A 22568-nucleotide genomic window follows, 5' to 3' on the forward strand; every position below is an offset into this window, starting at 1 on the left:
AAATCCAGCCCACTGGAATGCTGTAACCCCAGGGAGGGGGGGAACAGGCAGTACACTAGGAAGGAAATGAAACAGCAAAGCAGTAGGAAAGGAACATTTCAGCACTGATCCCTCTTACCACGGTTACTCTGCTGCATTACACATTTTAGGGAAAAAGCGACTTCAATTCATTTTGCCCATTGAAGGGTTCATGTTTTTCATGCCCAGATTCTGTTCTGTAGTGCTGACATATGTACATTTTGAAAACAACTCGGCTTTTGCAAAAACAGTTAGAAAAAAATTGAGATTTAAATGTGAATCAACATTGCCACCTAGTGCCTAGCAAACCTCCTTGCTCCAACGCTGGCACAATCCATCGGCACTACATTCCCTTCCCCACTGTGAAGAGTAGGTGTTAACAGAACCTATCTGGAGATCAGGTTCTAAAATGGAATTGTGCATAGTCCATAAACAGCTTTCTTCTCTGAAGTAAGCTCAATTTTCACACCAGACTGCAGAGATCAGTGCTGGCAACTTCAACTACTCCAGACAACAGCATTTAACCTTCTATTAGCTTCTCAATACAGGCAAAAGGTGATACCACATCAATGAGAGAACCCAAAATTCACCTGTCCAGGCACCCAATTTTATAGAAGATCAGTAGGATCCAGCAAACACTTTGACTGCTGCAGTCATGTGAGATACTGCTACTAGGAAGGGCGAGTTGTCCTCCCAGCTCTCTTTGCCAACACTCCAGAAGAGACCAAATGTGAAGTAACCCTCAATTACCTTTCTGCAGCGGGGATTGGGGCAGCTGAACCGCTTCACATCGCTGTCCAGTAGAGCTGGGAAGTTACAGAAGGGACACCTGTAGCCCAGAACAAGATGCCATTAATGCAGAGTGCCAAACATAGCTTTGCTGAAAGCTGATTTAGTCAAATAGCTGTGTGGAAGTTGCTAGGGCTGCCAACCCCAATGCCTGTTGCCAGGATGTGCTGACTGCTGCCTTTTTGCTCATATTTCTTCAATCACTTCCCCGTTTGCAATCAAAATATTATATGCTCAGCACTGCTTTTGACCATGTAATTTAGTGGATCAGCACAGAGCTGGCAAGCAAGTCTTGGGGGAGACAAGTCTATTGAATTTTAATCTGCTCCTAGTCAAAGGCAGAATAAAAACAGACCTGGGAAGGCAGAAGTCTGAATTTATAATCCAGCTCTTTAAAAGCTACCTATCTCAGAGTCAGCACAAACACAGGGTTTCAGGGAACAATTTTCCACAGTAGTAAGTGCAGCATTCTCTGTGGGACACTCACCTGACGAGCTCATCTGCACAGGCAGCAGCCACCTCCTCCTCGGCCTTCCGCTCGTAGTATTTACAGAGGATGTTCTCTGGAAGCACTTTCTCCAGCTCACTGGTGGGGAAGGAACACGTGCAACTGCCTTCCATGCAGCTGAGCTCTGACTGGGGTTGGAAAGACAGCTCAGGTTCAGTATGACATTAGCAAAAAACAACTCAGGATCGAGATCATTTCCAAGCAAATCAATGTCTCTTTCACAGACAGAGGAAGAACTAAAGTCGGCAGATCTCAGAATTACTCGGGTTTTGGGACTTTAAAAATCATCTATACCAGTTTGCTCCAAGCCCTGTCCAACTTGGCACTGAACACTTACAGGGATGGGGCATCCACAACTTCTCTGGGTAACCTGTGCCAGTGCCCAATAACAACATTTTTTTTCCCAATATCTCATCTAAATCTGCCTAAGATGCCTGCCAGAGAATGGGTTTGCTATGAAAAGGACAAACCTTATTAAACAAATCAGGCCTCAAACACTGGGCAGGAAGATGCTGTTGCCAGCTAGGATCACAATTCACTCCCAGTCCTCTGTGACCACAAATCAGCCCAGTCTTATTGTTCAGTCTTTTCTGAGAACCAGCACTCACACACTACATTCTTTTCAATAAGGTCATATAAAATACCTCTGCCAGTTTATACATTTACATGAAATGGATCCCAGAGTACAACAGCATCCCACAGTTTGAGCATCATATCCTGAGGCAAAGGAGCAGACACACTTCAGAGCAGGTTAATGACTGGTTTATAGCTCAGCTAAGTACCAGGATAATTGCTAGCTAAATCAGAGACTAAGGAGGTTAGTAGTACCACAGAGGAACCAACCCCCCAATTAAGTTGGGATCATGGTGATATTATGAAGGACAAACACTCTTAGGTAGAAGGAGAAAGGCCAAGTCAGAGGTAAGTGCTTTCTGTGCAGATACCACTGGTTTATTTAGTAGAAAATAAAAGCCAAACAAGTTATTAATCTACTATGAACATTGTAGAAATTTTTCCTATTAAAATCAAATTGATAAGCACTAAGGAAAAAAAAAAAAAAAAGGAGGTTAGTAACCCTGAAATCCTGTGCAAAGATCACACTGTGAAGTTGTTGGCTTCACTTGATGGCAAGACTGGCTTGGATTTCAGGACACCATTCCATTCAAATATTTCCTGGGAAGTGCACTTACATCTGTTTTAAGCAACAACACTACACAAAGAGCAATGTCATCTCCCAACAGCAATTACCCATTTCCCCCTTGTCCAGTTGTGAAATCCTTACCTTCCCAGAGCCAAAAACTGCCTCCTGAGCATATTTAATTAGGCACTCCTTGCAGAACAAGTGACCATCTGCACACTGAGTCAACTCTTCGAAGGCAAACTCCCCGTAGCAGCAGCGGCACTCGATCATCTGCCCGTCCTGCAGCCACCAGAGGAATCAAAACATCAATAGCTATAGCAACACACACACACACAACTGCAAACCAGAAAAAATTGCCAGCATTACTCCTATAAAACAGCTACAGATATACACACTGCATGAGAATATCGTATTTGGTGGTCCAAAACCCCTAAGTGCAACCAGAAACTCCGTTTTAAGTCACTTTGTATCTACATGTCCTGCTTGACAGGTTCCAAAAAGCTACAGAACATGCAGTGATTAATAATTCTTAGCTCACAGGCAAGAGCAGCATCTTGGGTTTGGGAAGCTGCAGTCACAGGGAAGCAGCTTGAGTGTACACACCACTCTCATGGGGAAAACCAAGATTCAGATCTGTTACCCTCTAAAGGAACATTTACCATCTGCCTGGGCAGACCCTGTCTTGGCCTCTTAACTATGGGGGTGGAGAAGCTTGCCACTGCTAAAAAGTAAGTATAGCCCACTTTTCCAAAGTTTGAAAAGGAAATGAGCATTGAAACCAAAATGTAATGCACAGCTGCTCAACCGTTCTCTATGTTTTCTCTGAAGTGGAAGAGCTGATTTCCAGGTTTTTAAAGAATTCCTTTGGCAAACAAGGAAGTCCTTCCCACTGGCCAAGCTCCAACAACAGTGGATGTGTTTTATACAGCCATAATGCAAGAACAAGAGCAAACCTGATGCTATTCTGTTGCAATGTTTGTTCTGAGCAGTGAAGATACAAGCTGAATTGCTACAGATCATTACATGCATCAATATTGTCTTGCTGGCCTCAGCTCCTGTCTACCTTTCCTAAAAGCCAGCCAACACACATTACACAGGTTTTGCCAGCTCAGCAAAAGCAGCACAGTGAAATGCAGCTTCAGAAAAGCTCCATTCCAGAGCTAAAAAGAATCTGTGAAAGAGGAAGTACAAAACAGTGTCCGTGCATAAGCTGAACTCAGCTTATAACATTATAGATACTGACCTTCTGATACTGTTCCTCATTCATCTGCAGAGCCAGGAGGAAGTCTGCATGCTGCAAGAGACATGTGCATCTGTATTTACAGAATAGATAAAGCAATTTTCCAAACTCTCCACTCATTTACATTATATCAGGACTCACAAACCACCATAAAAGGCTCGCTGTCTGCTTGTAACATCACTCAGCCCATCCCTACAATCCATTAAGCTATTTATGATTCAGCTAAAACAGATGGGAGAAGCAAAGGCAGCAAGAACAAAGAACCAAATTCTGTATTGTGGAGAGCTGCTGGTTCAGGTTTCCATGGGCAGAGATGATCTCACCCAATCGGCCCCTCCAGAGAACAGGAGCTTTTTCTTTCAAAGAAGACCTTCTCCATCTGCCTAAGAAAAAAGGATCTTTAAGGAGCTACATTAGAAAGGACTGTGGGTGCAGAGCTCTGAGTTCAGTGTTTCCTCAGCCTAGGAGAGGAAGACAACACAGCAGTGGGTGTTGCAGGTTTTGCTTCAAAACACCCAGTTCTCAGCACAGGACAAACTGTTCTGGAGGCACAGGAGTGCCAGCCTGGGGAAGGCAGAGTGAGTGGACACACTGCCTTGGGCCTGGCCATTACTCACCACCAACACTGAGCTGCAACTACAAGCCCTAAAGCAGCAGAGAAGCCTGCTAACAATTAGAGGTAAGAGTTAATTAGTAGAGTTTTCACCACTTCATAACAAAAAAAAACCCTCCAGAACAGTGTTTGCACAAGGAGCAGCTGCATATTTAAGTAAATATGAAATTCTGTGCTTGGCTTCTTTCCTTTAAAATTGAGTTACTTGGGAAGAGACATGTGTGTTAACAGGTAGGGAAGGGGAAAACACAGTTATTCAATATTTGGTTCAGTGTTTGAATTTCTGTAAGAGACAGATTTTTTACGTTTAGGGCCAAAACTTCGACAGTTGTTGAAGATTTGCACATGATCAAAGCAGCTCTTATCACTCACCTCTGCCATCTCTTTCACTTTCTGCTCATAGAATTCCTGCTCCAGTAGCACCGGTGGGAGAAGGGAGAGCTTGTCATAGGACCTGCAGTGCCGTCTCTTATTCTCCAGGAAGAACATGCGCTTCTCAATTTTCACATCCCCTGAAGCAGAGGTAAAGGCTCAATAAAAAAGGATGGAGCAGCCAGAAGAAACCTTAAATCCTTCTTCCTCCATACACCACCAGCTGCAGGCTTTCAGCAGTTCACACAGCACTTTACCAAGCAGAGGCACTAATGAAGAGCATCTCCAAAACAGATACCTGTGACAGAAACTCAGCTCTTTTGGGACCACATCCCCTTTCAAGAGTTGCTTTCTGCTACAAGCCAGTTCTGCTTACAGTAATGATGCAGAGAACACAATACACACAGCTTGGCATTTACCTTGCTCAAATTTGAAGTCTATATATGAATATTGATTCATTTCTTTCCTCCTTTTTCGTTTCCCGCTGGTTTCGGGAGACAGCTCCTGCCACTTTTTGATAGCATCTGAAAAGGCCTGGAAAACAACATACAGGTTGAAATCCTGTGCCTGGGAGAAAGCAGGAGCACTTAATTCAAACTGAAGCACAGTACAAACATGGGCTGATCCAAAACTGGAAAGACAAGCACTCCAAAGACAGGCATCTTTCCTCTGCTCACCTTGCTGCCTTATGTACTCAAAGTAATTATTCCATAGAAACAAAGTAGGTGAATGATACTTCATAATAGCTCAGCTGTTAATATCAAAGTGGGCACCAGCTGTATTAAACAGAGCTGGTTTGGCTTCTTTTTTTGTTGCTGGGTTTGGCTTTTTGTTTTAAAAGGTGAGGTTCAAATACTCAGTGCTCAATCAATCAAGTGAACAGATAAGATGTTTTTAGTTAAGTCCCGGAACAGGAAAGAAAGAAGCTCAAGCAAGGGCATATCAGAGGAGCAGATCTAAGTCAAAAACTTGAGCCCACACTGACATTCAGTTTGCTGATACTTCAAACAAATGTCTTTGCATCTCCATGACAGTGAAACTCCTTTATAAGCAATACAGGACTCATGCCACAAGTCATAATAAGACAAATCAGAGCAGTGATACTCAGGCTACTTCTTAATTCCATGCAGTCAGTTAACCAGCAGCAGTAGTTAAATGTTTTAAGATTTAACTAAATGTCAGGGTTTTATTGGCAATTATACTGCACTTCAGTGGCGACATACAGGAACACTTCCCAGTTTAATGCATCACCCACCATGAGCCAGCTCGTGTTTCCCCAGCTCTCCTGCTAGGGAAAGTAAAAACTTCCTGCAGCATTCTGTCTGGCCAATAAATTTTGAAAATCTCTACTAAATAGATTAAAACTTCTTAAAAGGAAAGGAAGATTATTATAAAACCCATAACCACAGAGCAGCAGATGGTACAGTAAGGCCAAAACCATCACAGTGCTCTCTGCAGACATGGGAGGCAAGTCCAGGAAAGAAAACAGACTTGAGGTGGAGCACCTTTCGTGTGATTGCATAGTGTCCCTTGAGCTCGTGCAGTGCCCACTTGATGTCCTGGCTGCTCAGCATTTTGAAGTCTGCCATGAGGAGATCAGCTGCCTGAATAAAGCACCGCTGGTCAAGGGGGGCAAGCTTGGAAAAGTCAAAGTAGTCCACTTTAGGCACCTAAAGAGAAAATTAAAAATATGAAAAGGCTGCTATAAATACACACAGGAATGCTCTGCCAGTGATCAGGACATTCTGCAAGACCACCCAAAATTCAGGATATGTGGCACCCAACTCTGAGCATCTGAGTACAGGCAAGAAATATTTAGGTTATTATGAAGAGTGAACAACTTTATTAGCTCAAGGTAGAGAGATGCTTCCAAAAGTAGAAAGAGGTATTCAACATCTCTCTCAGGCCACAAAGAGCTATTTCAGCATCCTCAAAGCAGCTCAGAGAGAATTTTTTGGTAAATGGATGTTTTAAAACACAAATAAAATCAAGCATCTATAGGGAGATTTGCAGTTAGGAGGCTGCAAGGCAATGCCTAAAGGCCTCACAAGTGAGGCCTGAGGGCCAAGGCCACTTCATGTGACAGAATGATTGTGGAATTCTTGTCTGAGTTATCAAAATGAACACTTGAGATGGGGCAGTGACAGGCAGGCAGGGCAGAGGGGCTCGCTGGAGGCAAAGGAGCAGACACTGTGCAGCTCTGGCACAGCCAAACAGGAAAGGCTTGGAAGTCATCTTGCAAGCAACTAATTACTGCTATTTAACACCTTACACATACCCAGAGGCCTCCTGTGAAAGCCAGGCTCAGTCAAGCACTCTGCAAACACACACTAATCAAAGCAGACATCCCAAGGTCCACTCAGGCTGAACAGACTGCCCAGAGGCAGCAGGAGATGTGGATACTCTCACTTGCCTTTGTCTCATCTTGGCTGGCAAGCAGGCTGCTGCTGGGGTTTAAAACCACCCTGCCTTCCTTCTTTGGGTAATCTGGATTTTCCAGAAGAAAGTTACAAAGCCTGAAAAGATAAATACAGTTACTTCAGGGTTATGGAGCTCAGGTTCACTTCTCATTTGTCCAATTTTTATATCACATAATTATGAGGTCACAGTCAAAGCCTGCCCTGTAAGGACCAAGGGTGGTCCTGGACTAGATCAATCTGCAAGTAAATGACTTGTGATTAAGTGAAAAATAATCAGCTGTGTGGCTGCAGAAGGAAAAGCAAATAGCTTTGTCTTTCAACAATTAAGTTTACATATATGAAGCTTGTATGGATGAGCTACTAATAATAGTTTTTCTATTAAAAAAAACAGCACAAAAATCCTTACAAAACCCATGAAAGGGTCATGCCTTTCTCAAAAAACTAATACAGATTCAAACTTGAATCACAGCCTCCATTCTCAGTCTACCTTCACATTAAAGCAGCCAGAGCAACCTGGTCTAGTGGAAGGTGACCTGACCACAGCAGAGGGGCTGGAACTAGGTGATCTTTAATGGCCTTTCCAACCCAAACTATTCTGTGATTCCATGGTTAAAGCAGAGACAAAATCATGCTTAAAGATGTGTGTCTCCATGGAATACAAACTCTGAATATAGGTTTCATTGTAACAAAGCTTGTAATCGCACCAGCATTACCCAAATTTCACTAGAAACTGGTCTGGTGAGAACAGCACTTAGAAAATAACCACTAAAATTGCTGAAAAATTGCCTAATAGGCTGTAAATGCAGCATATTTGAGGTCCTACCACAAACAGTCAGAGCTGTCAGGTAAGTGTAGTTTAACTGAATATTTTAGCTTAGAAAAGACTCAGCAAGGGGTTTTCAAATGCCCCACTGGTGGAGACCCACAAACTTCAGAAACCCTTCTGAAAGGGCAGCCTGAATCAGGCTCCCACAGCTTTTTCTCAACCCTCACCAAGCAGCTGTGCCGGCTGGGGGAAGTAACACAAGCTGTTCCTCAGTTTCCCCAGCTGCAGAATAAGATCCTTCTGAAAAGAGCCAGGACAAGCAATTAACATTTGTAAAACTATTGGAATGAGAAGGTGTTAGGCTGCAGCAAAGACATAATTGCAGCTAATTTACATTCCTGATGTCAGAAATCAGTCCCTAATTAAGAAATCTGAACTGGCTTGAAGCATTAACCCACTATCAAGGCACGATTACTTTAGCTCTGCTTTCACATTCAAAGCAGGGGCATTTCTTTTTGTTTAATCAGGTATTGACATATTGAGCCAGAAGCTTTTGACTGAATGTGAATGCTCCTGCACACAAAAGCTGAATAGATGATACCCTGCTAAGAGGGGCTCCCACATCTTATCTTTCACACCAGTTGAAAGTTTTAAGAAGATCATTTCAGGGAAAACAACAAATATCTTGGCACTGAGCATTTAATAGCTTCCACCTCCCGCCATCCCTTTGGTAAAAGATAACTGTTTTAATCCAACAAAACAGAAACTTCAAGGAGCTCAGACCGTGTCTCTAACGAAAGGGTTTCAGCTGGGGCACGGCCAGGGTACATTTGAACTATCCTGCAATGTTGCCATTTCAACGCTGAGGATTTTGGGGGATGTTGACCTTCAGTGTGTGACAATTAGTTAAGTGGGTCCCGGCGCACAGCACACCCACACTCACGGCACTGTTCATTAATATCTGCACCACAGGACACAGAGCTGGTTAAAAGCCTCACCCCTGCCCAAAACCACTCACCCTTAGTTATTATATTTCAAGCCTGATTCAGCTTGACACACCATGGAGATCAAAAAGACCCTGCCAGCGAGGCTGACCAGTGCTTTGACCCATTTGTTCTCACACAAAAGCTGCAGTGACAATTCAAGAGATGGTTTGGTTAAAGGAATAAAAATATGGGGAAGAAATCTTTATCATCCAGTAAGTGGGTAACGCACCGCTGAGCAGACACTGTAGCTGGCCTACAGGGAAGCCTGGAAGCACCTTTTCATCTCACTGGGTCTATGGCACACAATGGGACAGAAGAGATTTCGGGAGCAAAAAGGGAAGGAACACATTAAGACCGACAGAAGCCAATAGTGGGATTTAATTCCATCAGGCTTTGCTAAATCCCCTCAGGATACAAACCCGAGTTTTTTCACACAATCTGGGAGGGTCCTGCAGCCAGATGCCCAACTTCAACAACCCAACTGCCCCAAGGAATTGCTCTGCTTGTCTTCTACATTCCCACACAATCATCCACCCTGAGGTGCACCCAGTCCATGGTGTGGACACCCCAAAGCTGATCCGCCACTGCAGGGAAAGCACTTTCGAGAGACCAGAAAGAAGTTTTGTCTGTTGGCTCTCTAACCAAGAAGCCCTACTTGGGAGACACAGGCAAAGCAGCAGAATAGGAAATCTACACCCAATGGATGGGATCATCCTTAGTTCCTCACCAGTTAACTTATTTATGACCCAATGACTAATTCTAGGCCTCATGCACTTAAATGCTGCTTAATTAGTGCCCTAGTTAGCTGGAAAGGGCATTGGATTTATACAAATGAATACTCTGGCAACCAACACCTATTCCTCATTCTTGGATCACACAGTAATCAGTTTGGACATGCTGGAGATAACAGACACAGTTGCAGAGAGAGAAAGAGAGGCTACCAAGCATCAGACACCAGTCACAAGTGATTTACTTCAAACCATCTCCCCTCGGTGCTGCCGGTGCCAGCACACGCAATCCTTCGCTCCCCAGCTCTACCCAGAAGGGCAGGGAGATGATGCAACTCAGCAGTAAAGTTAATCACTTAAATGTATTTGCTCTATTATATCCCCAAAAAGTGATGTGAGAGAACTCAAACAGCACCACCGCTACCTGAGGAAGTAAATGGGATAAAAGTCAACACGATGACACTAAATACTGGATTCCAAGCCAGTGTCAGCTTTACCTGGGAAAGTCCAAAAACCAGTGAAATGAAGGAGGGAACTCAAAACTCACTAACCTGTCTCCATACTATGTTTTATAGCAGTCATCTTAACACCTCAATCCTGACACTCACTCTTTTTAAGAGTTCTAGTAATAGGTAAAACAAAATTACATGTAGTACCTTTAAATAAGTAAATTATCTTTAAAGCAGAGAAGCTACAGCCCAACAGAACTAGAAAGGATTTAAAACATCTCTATCAGAAGTACAAAAAAAGAATCTGTGCTCTTTGGCAGTATCAAGGCAGTGCTGAAGCCCCAGCCTGGATGTGCTCTAAAGCAGCATCCCTGGCAGGTGGAGACATGGAAAAGTGCTGCAGTTGTATGACACACTGTCATATGTGGTTCTTGGCTCCATACTTACACATTTAAGTCATAGCAGTTCTTGATGATGATTAATTCTTCAATATATTCCTTCTTCACATCTGGGAATCTTGCTTCCTACAGGAGGAAAAGCTAAAGGTTATGTAGGTATTAGGGAAGCTATGTAACAGTAGCACCCAGGACAGGAATTAACATGTCATTAACCAACACAATCCTGAGACTCATGGCAAAATGGTCAAGACATCATTTACAGCCATCCAGCCTTGCTGCACAGGATGACTGCTAACAGCTCTTTCTCAAAGAAGAGTGAGGGTAGGGATGTGAAAAGACAAGAGCATGAGACTAACCAGTGATCCAGGCTCTGCAGGAATGAATGACAAAACAAGAAAAGGGAATATTTATCTTCAGCATGACCATCAAAGAGTTCCAGATTATGTGCTGAAATACATTCCAAAGCAAAAGGAAAAAAAACAACATGTACACCCACCCAAGGAACCCAGACACGCCAGCAGTGAGACCAGAATTACAATAAACCTTTACTGGCATTTCTGTGAAGGCTCTCCCAGAGTTTGCTGCCCTCTCTGGGGGTTCTGTACAGGTACTGAGACCATGTGGTATTTTGCTTTGCAAGACTGGACCGGTCAGGGGTGTCAAGCAACCCTGACAATGCAAGAATAGCCTCTTACCCATCTCAAAGGCACTGACCAATGAGGTCTTACTTGGAAAGAACTGAATTTTGTTGGACTGCTACTTGAAAAAATATTTTTCTCAACTCCAGTTTTCCCAGGTAGAACTAGATATGGGATGTGAAGGGAAGAGTTGGAGGGGATGGGGGTCATGGTGGAAGATACAGACACATAAGAATAGGCATGTTTGTGAGAAAAAATATTCAGTAAGACATTAAGAGAGAGCCTCCCCCCTAGCAATCAAGGGGAGGGGGTGTGCAAACATTATACACTTGAATCACCACATTTTTATTTAGCTTTATCATATATACACCACGCTGCCCAAAGATAAGGAGGGCCCTTCTTGGTGGCTGTTGTCACAGCCAGTGTCCCTTGTGGTAAGCTTCACACATGGAGCATGTGGAGTTTAAATACACAAGTCCTCATGGTGCTTATCCAGCTAGTCCTTGGTGCTGCTGCTTGGAAATCCACACTGCAAGGGCAACCCTTACCCCTGGCCACCATGGTGGCATTAACATGGGCATGGACCAAACTCCTGTAGGAGAGGCAGCTGAAAGCAGTCCTGGCTCTCAGCCATGTGTCTCAAACTTCTCTACTCCACTCTGTATCCCTCTGCCACTGTTTAGAGTCCTAGGTTTGCTCATTTAGCTTTATATCCAATCCTAAACCAGCTCTTCAGTGCTGGGTTAGGAATCAACCTGACAAAACCAGACCAGCAGATCCAAGAGGGCCTTTCAGGGAACAGACACAGATTATTTCACCTTAAGTGAAAGTTTTCCAAGACAGTTCATCACATGCTCCTCACCTGGTGCACAGCTGAGTCTCAGTCAAAGCAAAGAGGATTTGCAGCTGTGTGCTCCAAGCATGTGAGACTCTACACCTTGAAAAACCTGTCTGAAAACATCACACACTCAGGAAGCAGAGGAGCCTTGGGAATACTTACTGTTTCTCTGATGAGCAGTGCAGTGAGGTCCTGCTCCTGCCCAGCAGCTCCCTGTTCTGGCACGTCCCCCGAGCCAAGTCCCTGTGCGGGGAAGGCAGGCCCTGGCTGCTCGTTGTCTCCCCCTGCCTGCTGCCCCGATTCCTCGGGGGGATGTGCCGGCTGCGGGGAGGCAGGGCCTGGAATCCCATCCTGCTGTGGCTCCGGCCGGGGGAAGGCTGGCCCAGGAGCCTTCTCTCCATATGCCCTCAAAGATCCTGGGTCTGCCTCTGGCTGCCCTTGCTGAGGAGCACAACCGTTCGCTACAGCTCGTGGCTCATCTTCCGGCGGTGGGAAGCGCCGGGGTTCCAGCTGGCTGTTCTCCTGGATCTCCTCCTGCTCTGGGGTAGTTTTAGCAGCTATTCCTTCAAGTTCCTGCTCTGGCTCCAAATTGTCTCCTGCCCATTCCCGAGCTTCCATCCTTTCTTCCTGCTGAGGTGGAAGGTCTGCATTCTCCAGACTAATGGTTTCTGTGTTATCAGCAGGCTGTGGACTCATCTTGTTCAGTGGCAGCAAACTTGGGCCAGGCTCCTGGCTACCTGTAAGTTCAGAGCTGGGACCATTCAGCTCAGATGGTCCAGGCTGCTGCAGGACAACATCCACACTCTCATTGCTGCTTGGTCCAGCATTGCTCTCCACCATGAGGTTATTCCCGTCTCCCTCACAGGGCAGAGCTGAATCCTGCTCATCCTGCAGGTCTGTGCTCAAAAGCTTCACAGCATTTTTAGATCCTCCTTCTCCCACAGTGTCTGCACCCTGCCACGGAGCAGCAGGTCTGATGACATTGGGACGCAGAGGCTGCTGATGCTTTGAGGTCTGAAAAGGACACCAAGAAGAGAAAGTAGGAATTCTTGTCTGCATGTCAGAATCCTTGCTCCAGATACTTCTGCATCTAAGAAAACTTCTGATGGGAAACTGATAAACAGTCTGCTCAGCAAGATGCTTAATAAAGCACAGAACTGCAACCCACATATCTGTGTCATCAGCCTGTCCCCAGGTGCTACGAGAACCTTTGGCAGAACTGGGGATGCACAGGACTTTGAAAATGGAATAATTTCCTAAGCTCACCTCGGTACCCACTTCCAGTTAAACAATCTGGGAAGGAAGAACTAAGTGATGACATATTTGTGTTCTCACCAATTTATTTAAACAGGCAGGAACCAAAGCTCCAAACATTAATCTCTGGCCTTGTTCTTGCCTCTGGCAGACAGATTGCTGTATGCCAACAGAGCCTGAGTGTTCTCTGCTGCTGTTTTCAACTAAGAAGCAGAAAGGTCAGCTTTGCAACCCATTTTCTCAGTACTTCTGGTTAATTTAACAGGAAAGTGGAATATATTCTCAATATAAGACAGATATGAAATGCTGCAAAAATATCAGTGTCTGCAACAGCCCAACATGAATGCAAATAGCATAGAGGAATATAAAGCATACAAAGTACATATACAAATCAAACAAGGCATGGTTTGAAAACACCTTCAAAGGAAGATCAAGTCCTCTTGCAAAGCACCCCACCTTGCTGGAGTCAGGCAGACAACTTTATGGGAGCTACAACGTTCATCAAGTAGAACTTAAACTACACAATGCACTTCCACAGTCTGGTTCTTCCCTCCTGTGCCCAAAATATGATTAAATTAAGCCAGCAAGATGCCATCATTTCTCTGCTGTTTCAGACATCCTAAGTAGATTGCTATAAGCAGGTAGGACTCAGAAGAATGCATTAGGTATTTGCACAAGACACAGCTATACAGGCCATGAATACAGCAGCTACAACAATGAAAAATTACTTGTGCTAAGATGACAATATCATCATCATCATCTTCCTCAGTCTGCTGCTTTTCTGGCAATTCCAGCAACAAAGACAAATCTTCATCTGAGGAATCCGATATCATGATAAGACTTTCATCTCTGTGGTTCATCCAGTCTGCAGAAGAGTAAGTAAAGTTAAAGTTAGCTGATGGCTCCAGGTAAGTAACTGGAATTACAGGGCACATGTAGCACTGAAACATCTGAGAAAACAATTTTCCTGTTAGCACTGCAGGAAGAAGCATTCAGAGGTCACCAAATCCTTTGCAAGGCATTGTCACAGCCACTCCTGCATCCCTCAGCCTCCAGCAAAACACTTGCACAGCTTCAGCTCACCACAACAGCACTGCAGGGACAGCCACTGACACAAAGAATCTTCTACCCCAAACACCAGTACAAGTCAAGCTGCTGCAAAAGTTATCACAAACAAGGCATGTAGGGAATACTTTTGCAGAGAAATCCTGAACTTTCAGTATCTCAGGGACATTGCATTTTCTTTTTCTTGAACATTTGTTCAAGTGCAGTGCATTCTTGCAGAGAGATAAGGGTCTTGATGCAATTCAGCCTCTTCTGAAAGAGTGAGACTTTACAGGAGTACCTTATGCAGGGCCGAGATAAGGCCTGTGGCTGTGGGTGCAGAAGATATCCTGCTATTAAATGACAACCTTGTGGCTCAAGGTTTGTCAAGAATGGAATATAGATGCTACTCAACACAGCTGCTGGAACACAGGGGAGATATTCAAGGCAGAAATAGAGGGTTTCTGTCCTGCCCAGAGAACATATAACTATGCTTTCCCTAAAATCTGACATGTTTTGCCTTATCTTTTAGCATAAGTGTTCATTTATCACCTTTCAGGCACACAGAGGAAACGTCATTTTGAATTCCACCCTTGAGGGAATGGGTGCCAATGCACACAGCTCTGTGAGGGCACAAATTTAGGGTAAGCCTGTCTCCAATGGGGTTCTCAGAAGGATGGATCCTCTTTTGATCTGCTGAAACACCTCTACACAGTGTTCCCAAGAAGTCAGCTATCTCCCTTGAGGCAGTACAACATGAGAAAGACAGGAGCCAAATATTTAGCATGCCTGCATAACATAAAAGAGTTTCTGTAGGTGGCTAAGTCAGTGTAGCAGAGTAGTGTGTGATATGGCAGAACAGACCTCCAGCAGTTCCCTGAAAGTTCAGTGTCTGTGAATCCTGCTGCTCAGGAGGACTTTGACAAGAGTGTTTTGGAAACAGGCACAAATCACTACTCACCTTTCCCTCTGTGATTGTTGAAGCTGCTCAAGTTAATCACTTCTTCATTCCCACCTCTCTCTGCCATTTTTAAACAGCTGCGCCCCAGAGTGTCAATGCCCCAGCATGGCAGACAGGCTCACATGAGGAACTGGAAGGTAAAATAAAACCACAAGGGAGTCAGGCAAACTCAGATTCACACTAAGGGCTTTTTCCCAGGATTTAGCTGCTAGGGGCTCTCCTGGCTCTCCCAGAAGTCTCTCCACATGAGTATTTTTTTGTGCCCCCTCTCAGGACCTGAAAGGAGATATTTGTTATCCTGTGTTCCAAGAGTTAAGACAGTTGACTGAAGTGTGCAGTGAGGCCTGAGGAGTCTCCCTGGAGGAGCTCCAGGAGAAAAAGAGGAAAAGGAGGAGAGATGCAGTTCCATCCAAGCAGGACTCAAACCTCCCCAGTATGTGGATCTTGTCTTGTTTCCAACCAAAATCCAACGCACCAACCCACACAGTGGTGTTTCTGCCACCATCAATTGGTGAGAGGGGCAAAATCCCCTTGCCTGAGCTGTCCCAGGGCGTCCCCACATCCCCCTGCATCTCACACCCCCAAGGTGATGTCACTGCAACCATCCCTGTCACACTTAATGCCAGGGAAGTCATGCACAGCCCTGAGGGGAACAGCCAGCAGGGATACCACCATCCCAGCCTGAATTCCCTGAGTGCTGGCAAGCTGAGGCACAACTTCAGAGCCACCAGAGATGCTCCAAGCTCACTTGTACAGCCCCCATGTTGTTGGCGTGTCAGAAGGAAGCTGCACCCCAGGCAGAGCAGTGCCAGCATGTGGTTTGTGCCTGCACTGTGAACCAGCACAGGAACATTCCAGAGAACACTTCCTTACCACCATCTGCTATTTTAAAGAAGAGATTTCCCTGATTTACAGTGAGGGTTTGGTACAAATTCCAGGAAACACCATCTGCTCTCACAGCAAAAGGAGAGCATGACAGGAATCAGGTTCCTTCACAGGACTGGGCTTTTTGGAACTAAACTTTGCTACCTCCACCTGTTCTCAGAGAGGCACAATGAATTGGCCAAGAGGCTCCCAAACAGGATTAGGAGGTCAGAGGAATCACTGCAAACTAAACAAGAGGTTTCCATTTTATGCTGTCAGCTTCTAGCTCTCCATTCCCACCATCACAGAGAGGCTGAACACATACAGGAACTCCAAGCACAATTTGACCACTAGAAGGTGAAAACATTTTTTTTTTTTTTTAATTGGAAAGTATTCATCTCCTTATTGCAGCACAGAAGAATCTGTACTATTAAATATTTACTGATGCATAAGCTGGAAGAAAATGGTGGGTCTGCTATAAAATCCTGTTTGCTAGTACACAAAGGCAGTATAAATTCCCCTCAGTAATTCTACTTAACTTCTTTCCTCTGCAGGGAACAGGATTTGCAGCTAGGCCAGTAAAATGAAGAAATTAATTCAGATGAACAAGATACAATAATAAAAATTAAAACGTATAATTTAAAAATATTTAAAAAGCCCAGCATCATGGGCTTAGTGCCTGAAGGAACCTTCTTCAGAGGGAACCTCCAGCATAAAGATTTCAAGGCTTGTCTACAAACAGCCACATTCACCTGATCCTTGATCTGGTGATGGTCCAATTTTGAGTGGGAAATTGGGTGAGGGAACAGCAAGAGGCCTCTTCTAACCAGCATTACCACAAATATGCAACTGCCCCTGTATTTGAGCACTGACACCACAGTAGCACATCCAAATTCCAGTAAGCAGCTCCAAGATTATCATGGGCATACTGGTGTTTTGAAAACACCTAAAAGCAAGATTTTGGGGGTATTTCCTCTAGATTCTTCATCTTCTGCCTTGTAAAGAGAAATAAATCTTTATTTGCCAGAATGGATGGAAGTGCTGTTCCACCATCACAGGCAGGTGCTGCAGCTGCAGCTCAGGAGCTGGGTCACTGTAAGTGAAAACTTGTACAAACTCTGGCCTTTCTAAAAGGTCACATCCACATTATTACAGTTGTATTTTCCCTGGTACTTGTGAATAGCAATCACCTAGCCCTGCACAGCACTTTTCCATCCTTAGCTGACTCCTTTAGCAAACAGAATCATTTCTTGCCATATAAAAGGTGCAGAAACAGAAGCAGGGAGAGGCCCAGCGTGGCCAAGGTTGTCAAGAAAACACAGCAAAGGATCATCCTGAGACTGGCTAGGGAGGAATGAGGACATTTTGTGAGAGCCACAAATCAGCCCTTGAAGCATCAAGTGGTGCAGACAGGGCTGGACAGGTGTCTGCTCAGATCTGCTGCTCCAAGCAAAGCTGAGGGGTTGGATATTTCTCCCCTCTAGGGACTTGTGGTGTGTTAGCAGGGCTGGCTAATTCACGGTGGGGTGACACTGCAAATGCTCAGCACAGCCACCAAAAAAAGGGAAAAAAATCTTCTCCCAAACAGTTCAAATGGTGTTTTGTCCAATGCTGGCTAGACCCCAGCTGCTCAGATCCAAGCATGATGGATAAAGCCACAAGACTAAGGTCATATTTTCTATGGGCTACTCTGGTTCCTGTAGAGAGGAAATCGCACACTTCGACCTTCAGCAGCGAGAAAGATGTATAGGGAATAATCTGAAATTAAATTTGGGATTAAAAAAACCAAACTATCTGCACTTCCATACAAGAAAGTGTGCACACATCACCAAAAGACTCGGTGGTTTAAAAGCAGGAAAATAATAAATAGCATTAACTAATACACAGTCAAGGCAGCAACAAAAAAAGCCAAGGCTGCAAAGAACTGGCAATTCTTCCTACTTCAAAATGGACTGAATAAAAACCCAAGCAGCTTAATAAAGCCCTGCTTTGAGTGTAAAAGCCAAGCTTCCACCAAGAACTAGCAATTCATTTTGTCAATACTCAGCACAGAGCTGAAGTTTAAACAAATATCCATAAGCATGGGCCAGTTCCATCTAGTGGCATGAATAAGAAGTTTATTCATGTTTATAGCACCAGGCCGCCAAGAATGTGAAGTAACAAGATCAAAGCCACCCTGGGGTCTTGCCCTACATAAACAATAATAAAAAAGCAAGGAAGACAGATGGAAAGAAGCTATTCCACACTACCTCAGTGATTTCAGTGCCTATTTATAGACAAAGAATAAGGCTACCTATAAGCAGGCTCTATTATGCCCATCAGCTTTTCTGCAATACAGGCAAGGACCGGAAACTAGAGCTGTTTTAACAGCAAAGCAGTTAGATAAACACTTTCCAAGCTTTTTAGTTTTTCTTCTTTTCTTAAAAAGGCTCCCACCTTGCACCACAGCACATCAAGCTGGATTTGGGACCTGAACCCTTATAGCAGGGTGATATATATCCTATATCCAGGTGACACAAAATTCTCACCATGACTTCTAAGACACCCACTGACTGTGCAGTGAGGACCCACCATGCTGAAGATGTGGTCCCTCCCAATTTCACCTCTAAATTACTCTATGAACTCATAACTCAGTCACAGAATATCCTGAGTTGGAAGGGACCCAGAAGGATCAGAGTCCAACAATCCCACCCTGCGCCTGAGAGCGTTGTCCAAATGCTCCTGGAGCTCTGGCAGCCCTGGGGCTGTGCCCACTCCCTGGGGAGCCTGGTCAGCGCCCAACCACCCTCTGACATAGCACACCCAAGTGTTTCACTGTGCAGACAATAAAATCCTCCCCATTATGGTTTTTTCCTACAGCAAATTGAGAGGAGAAGAACACATTAACAGAACAGCTACTGGGAAAACCAGAGACCACCACGGCCTTGGGTTTAACAGTTCTCTGAACTGATGAGACCTCAGACTGACAGCTGAGGTCACAAGGACTTCCCAGACAAGCTCCTCAAACATGCAAAAATATCATGCACAAAACCACAGCTTCCAACCACTACTACGAGGCAAGAGATCAGCTGCTACCAGGTGAAGCAGGTCTCAGGAGCACACAGAATGCTTACACAAGGATTTCCAAAACCCATTCAAAATCCTTTTAAACACCACATGACATATTTTTAGCTTAACCTAAAAATAGCCACCATCAGTGCTGTGCATATATTTAATCTCCTGATATATGAAGGCGTTTCTGGACTGCAGTAACTGGAGCAGAACTCAAATCTGCTCCCTCCACCCCACATTTGTGCTGTGATGAGCATCTTCAGATGGTGCTGGAATTTAAACTGACAGTCAAGGGGAGACCCCCCCTTCTCAACACAGTGTGATGTATTTTCCCCCCCACTTACAGCATTTGAAATCTTGAACTCCCACATACCCAAGATGGGACGAGACTCAAAGTGCTCTTGTCTGGCTCCAGCTCAAGGCAACAGGACTAGACAGAAAGCAGGGGAGGTAGGAACTGAGATCTCAAACGAACAGGGGGGAGGGAAAATAAAAAAGAGCAACTTGAAAGAGATGTCAGCAACATCAAATCACTGTGTTTTAGCCTCTCCCCCACACAGAACACCACTGTTGCTCACCTACACTGACAGAAGAGCATCAACTCCTACTTTGTGCCTGGGGGCAGCAAACGTGTCTGCTGGTAGCCTGCAAGCAAGGTGAATTTCTGGCTCATTTCAAGCTGCTAAAACAAGCTACTTAAATAATGCAGGGCTTGTGACAACCACCAAAATGAAAAGCTAAAAATTCAGTCCTTAAGAAAAAAAAAGAAATAAAAAAAGCACAACAGAAGGGAAATAAACCAGCCTGACTTACTGTCAAGCATTTCACTGAAACATTTCAAAGGGTTCATGATTTGCTGGGGGCTGCTCCTTGTAACAGGCACTGAGCAAAAGCAGGGAGTTTAACAGTGGTTGATCGTGTTAAGCAGCATCATCCCAACCGAAAATTAGAAATCCCCTGATCATAAGCCCAACAAGAACTGCTGGGCACAAACAAATCCTATTTGCTATGCACAAGGCAGCTACTGCCACTGCCTCACACCCTACAAAGGGACAGAGCCAGAGGTCAACACGTAGGGTTGCAGCAGGGCTCCTGCCAGCAGGTTTGCCCAGTTCCAAGCCTGGGAAAAGTGGAAAAAGCATTGATTCCATCCCAAAAGCCTTACCCTGGCCTCTGAAGGCAGTGGCTCACAGGAAAGACCACCTGTTTTCCAGCAGCACAATCTGCTACAGGTATTGGCCAAAAGCTCTTCTCAGGAGCATGGAGCAGGGGTAGCCTTCTGACAAGAACACGCACGCAGCTCTGCCACCAATTTTGAGACCCACAGCATGTGCTGAAGAGAAACCTGAAGATCATTTAATAAGAGAACTGGCTGGTGAGTTATAAAGTATTCCCAAAGAGTTTCCCACATTAGCAGCTGGCTTGGTTTACCACATGATTTTAAACACATACACCCTCTGAGAAGAGGAAGACAGGATTCCTGAGATGTGAAAAAAATCAAGGAACAGAAACTGAAATGAACAATCAAGAGAGTCAGGTAACATTTCTAAGGCAGAAAGCCACAGAACTGGTTTCACCACACCAAAACATAATACAATATAATGTAAGAAGTATTTTGTGGCAAATAAATCCAACCTGAATGTTCACCTTCCCTCACAGACAAGACACCCAACACACACCGTTCAGAAGGTATCCCAGCAGAGCAACCACTATTTCCAAAACCACACCAGCCTGCAGCTGGCCCCAGCAGCTCCAGGGCAGGTCATGAATGAAGATGGGAAAGAGGAATGAATCTAGCAGCAATCACAGCTTCCAGTTACCTCCCAAAGTTCCCCTCACCCTCTCTTACCCAAGGAGAAAAGCACTGAAGGGAGCGATGCCCTTTCCTCCCAGGCTCACCACTGGCAGCTGCAGAGTCAGGAGCGTGACCAAAGAGCACATCAGGAGATACTCCAAAAAGAGAGGCTACAGATCAACACAGGACAGGCCACATCTCAGTGTCACTGCTCCAGGCTAATCAAAATTGCTTACTCAGGAGCAATCAAGAGAGCAGATATTTAGGGATTACTTGGCTTCAAATTCCCAACTAGATTTTTCCCCATTTTCTAAGCCCGCTCAGGACTTACAGGAAACATCTTGGCTGTCTGTACATCACAAGACTTCTCATCAACCTTACTTGCAGCTCAATTCATCAAGGTCACAGTATCATAATTATTAATCATAACTGTTTGAAGTACCTAATCACCAATTTTATCTGAAACACCAAGGAAGGAAATGTATCACAAGAGGAAAGAAATGTATCCAGTTTTACCTAATTCACCTAACAGCTGGCCACGTACACTGGCACCAGTTTTCCTTCTCAAACCTGCAAAATATTTGCATTTCCCTAGCAAAACATCAGCTCTGTGAGCTACTCTCTAAAACTTACGACTGTTTTGGAACAGTTGCACTCATTTTCCAAAACTGGGCAATTTAAACTAAAGTTTCCCATTCCTTTGAGCTATTCCTTGGTGACTGGCATCAAGGTCAACTCCTGGACACTTCAGTGCCTTCCCACGACCCCCATCAGTCCCTTTGCCAAATAACAGCTCCATATCATCCCATTTCCCTGACCAGCATGAGACTCCTCATTTTAATGCATGTAAAAAACCACTCTCTGCACAAGAGGTGGAAGCCTTTGGATCCATCATCCAACATCCTCCCTGCCATCCAACTGAGTCCTGAAAAAAAAAGTTAAATCTACAAGTTCTAGGTGGAAAGGAGAGTTAATGCCATTACCTTGAGCAGCTCATTTTAAGAATGAAGTGAAAAATCAAGGTTTTGAGGAAGAAAGGTGTGTTCTTGGAGTTAGTTCCTGTAAAGGGCAGTACTCTTCTGCCTATCTCAGACTTCTGGCATGTGCAAGATCATCCAGTGTAATCCCCTAAATCCAAAACCTCCCTCCCACATCACAAACACAGGTGCCAGCTTGGCATTGCATGTTGATGCAATAATTCAGACACCAGCAGCTCAGCACTTGGCGACAGGCCTACAGACTTGCTCTGCTCACAGCCTATCTCCCAAACCATCATTTAGAAGAACTGATTTGTTCTGGTTTGTGCTGTAAGGGTGGGGATGAATGGAAGAGCATGTGAAACCATGTGATTCGCAGCTCTGTTGCTTCCAAAGTGGGTTTTACTTCCAGTTTTCTTTCCCTGACCTCACATGTCCCTTCACCTCCAGGGAAAGGCCAGGGGCTACTTTGATCAGCACTGAGTTTCAGACACCAGTGGGTTTAAAGAGCTGGAATCCACAAACCCCCAGGTGCTGCACATACCTGCCACAGCTCCACACAGCATTAATTGCAGCTGCCTTCTCCATAAACCTAGCAGCCACACGGAAAAGAGCAAGATAAATGCCCTTTCAGCCCCAGGATATACAGCAGAGTGCTCCTCTGTTACTTGTACCTCATAGGTCCCTCCAGGAGAAAGGACAGAGCATTTCCTCTCCA

General features: G+C 44.7%; 1 protein-coding gene across 5 annotated transcripts in view; it reads right to left on the reverse strand.

Annotated features, from left to right (window-relative positions):
* RNF216 (ring finger protein 216) overlaps positions 1-22568 on the reverse strand; it is a 76105-nt gene that overhangs the window by 46099 nt on the left and 7438 nt on the right. For all 5 annotated transcript variants that reach the window (XM_058849750.1, XM_058849747.1, XM_058849749.1 and 2 more), the window contains 12 exons: positions 15164-15293; positions 13887-14023; positions 12067-12918; positions 10478-10554; positions 7095-7197; positions 6187-6351; positions 5101-5215; positions 4682-4821; positions 3700-3750; positions 2598-2735; positions 1295-1443; positions 769-847 (listed from right to left, as the gene is read on the reverse strand). In XM_058849750.1, the coding sequence (XP_058705733.1) occupies positions 769-847; positions 1295-1443; positions 2598-2735; positions 3700-3750; positions 4682-4821; positions 5101-5215; positions 6187-6351; positions 7095-7197; positions 10478-10554; positions 12067-12918; positions 13887-14023; positions 15164-15230 (2073 nt within the window). In that variant the 5' untranslated portion in view covers positions 15231-15293. The remainder of the gene's footprint in view (positions 1-768; positions 848-1294; positions 1444-2597; positions 2736-3699; positions 3751-4681; positions 4822-5100; positions 5216-6186; positions 6352-7094; positions 7198-10477; positions 10555-12066; positions 12919-13886; positions 14024-15163; positions 15294-22568) is intronic.

This window comes from Poecile atricapillus, chromosome 14 (genome assembly GCF_030490865.1).
Source record: "Poecile atricapillus isolate bPoeAtr1 chromosome 14, bPoeAtr1.hap1, whole genome shotgun sequence".
Lineage (NCBI taxonomy): Eukaryota > Metazoa > Chordata > Aves > Passeriformes > Paridae > Poecile > Poecile atricapillus.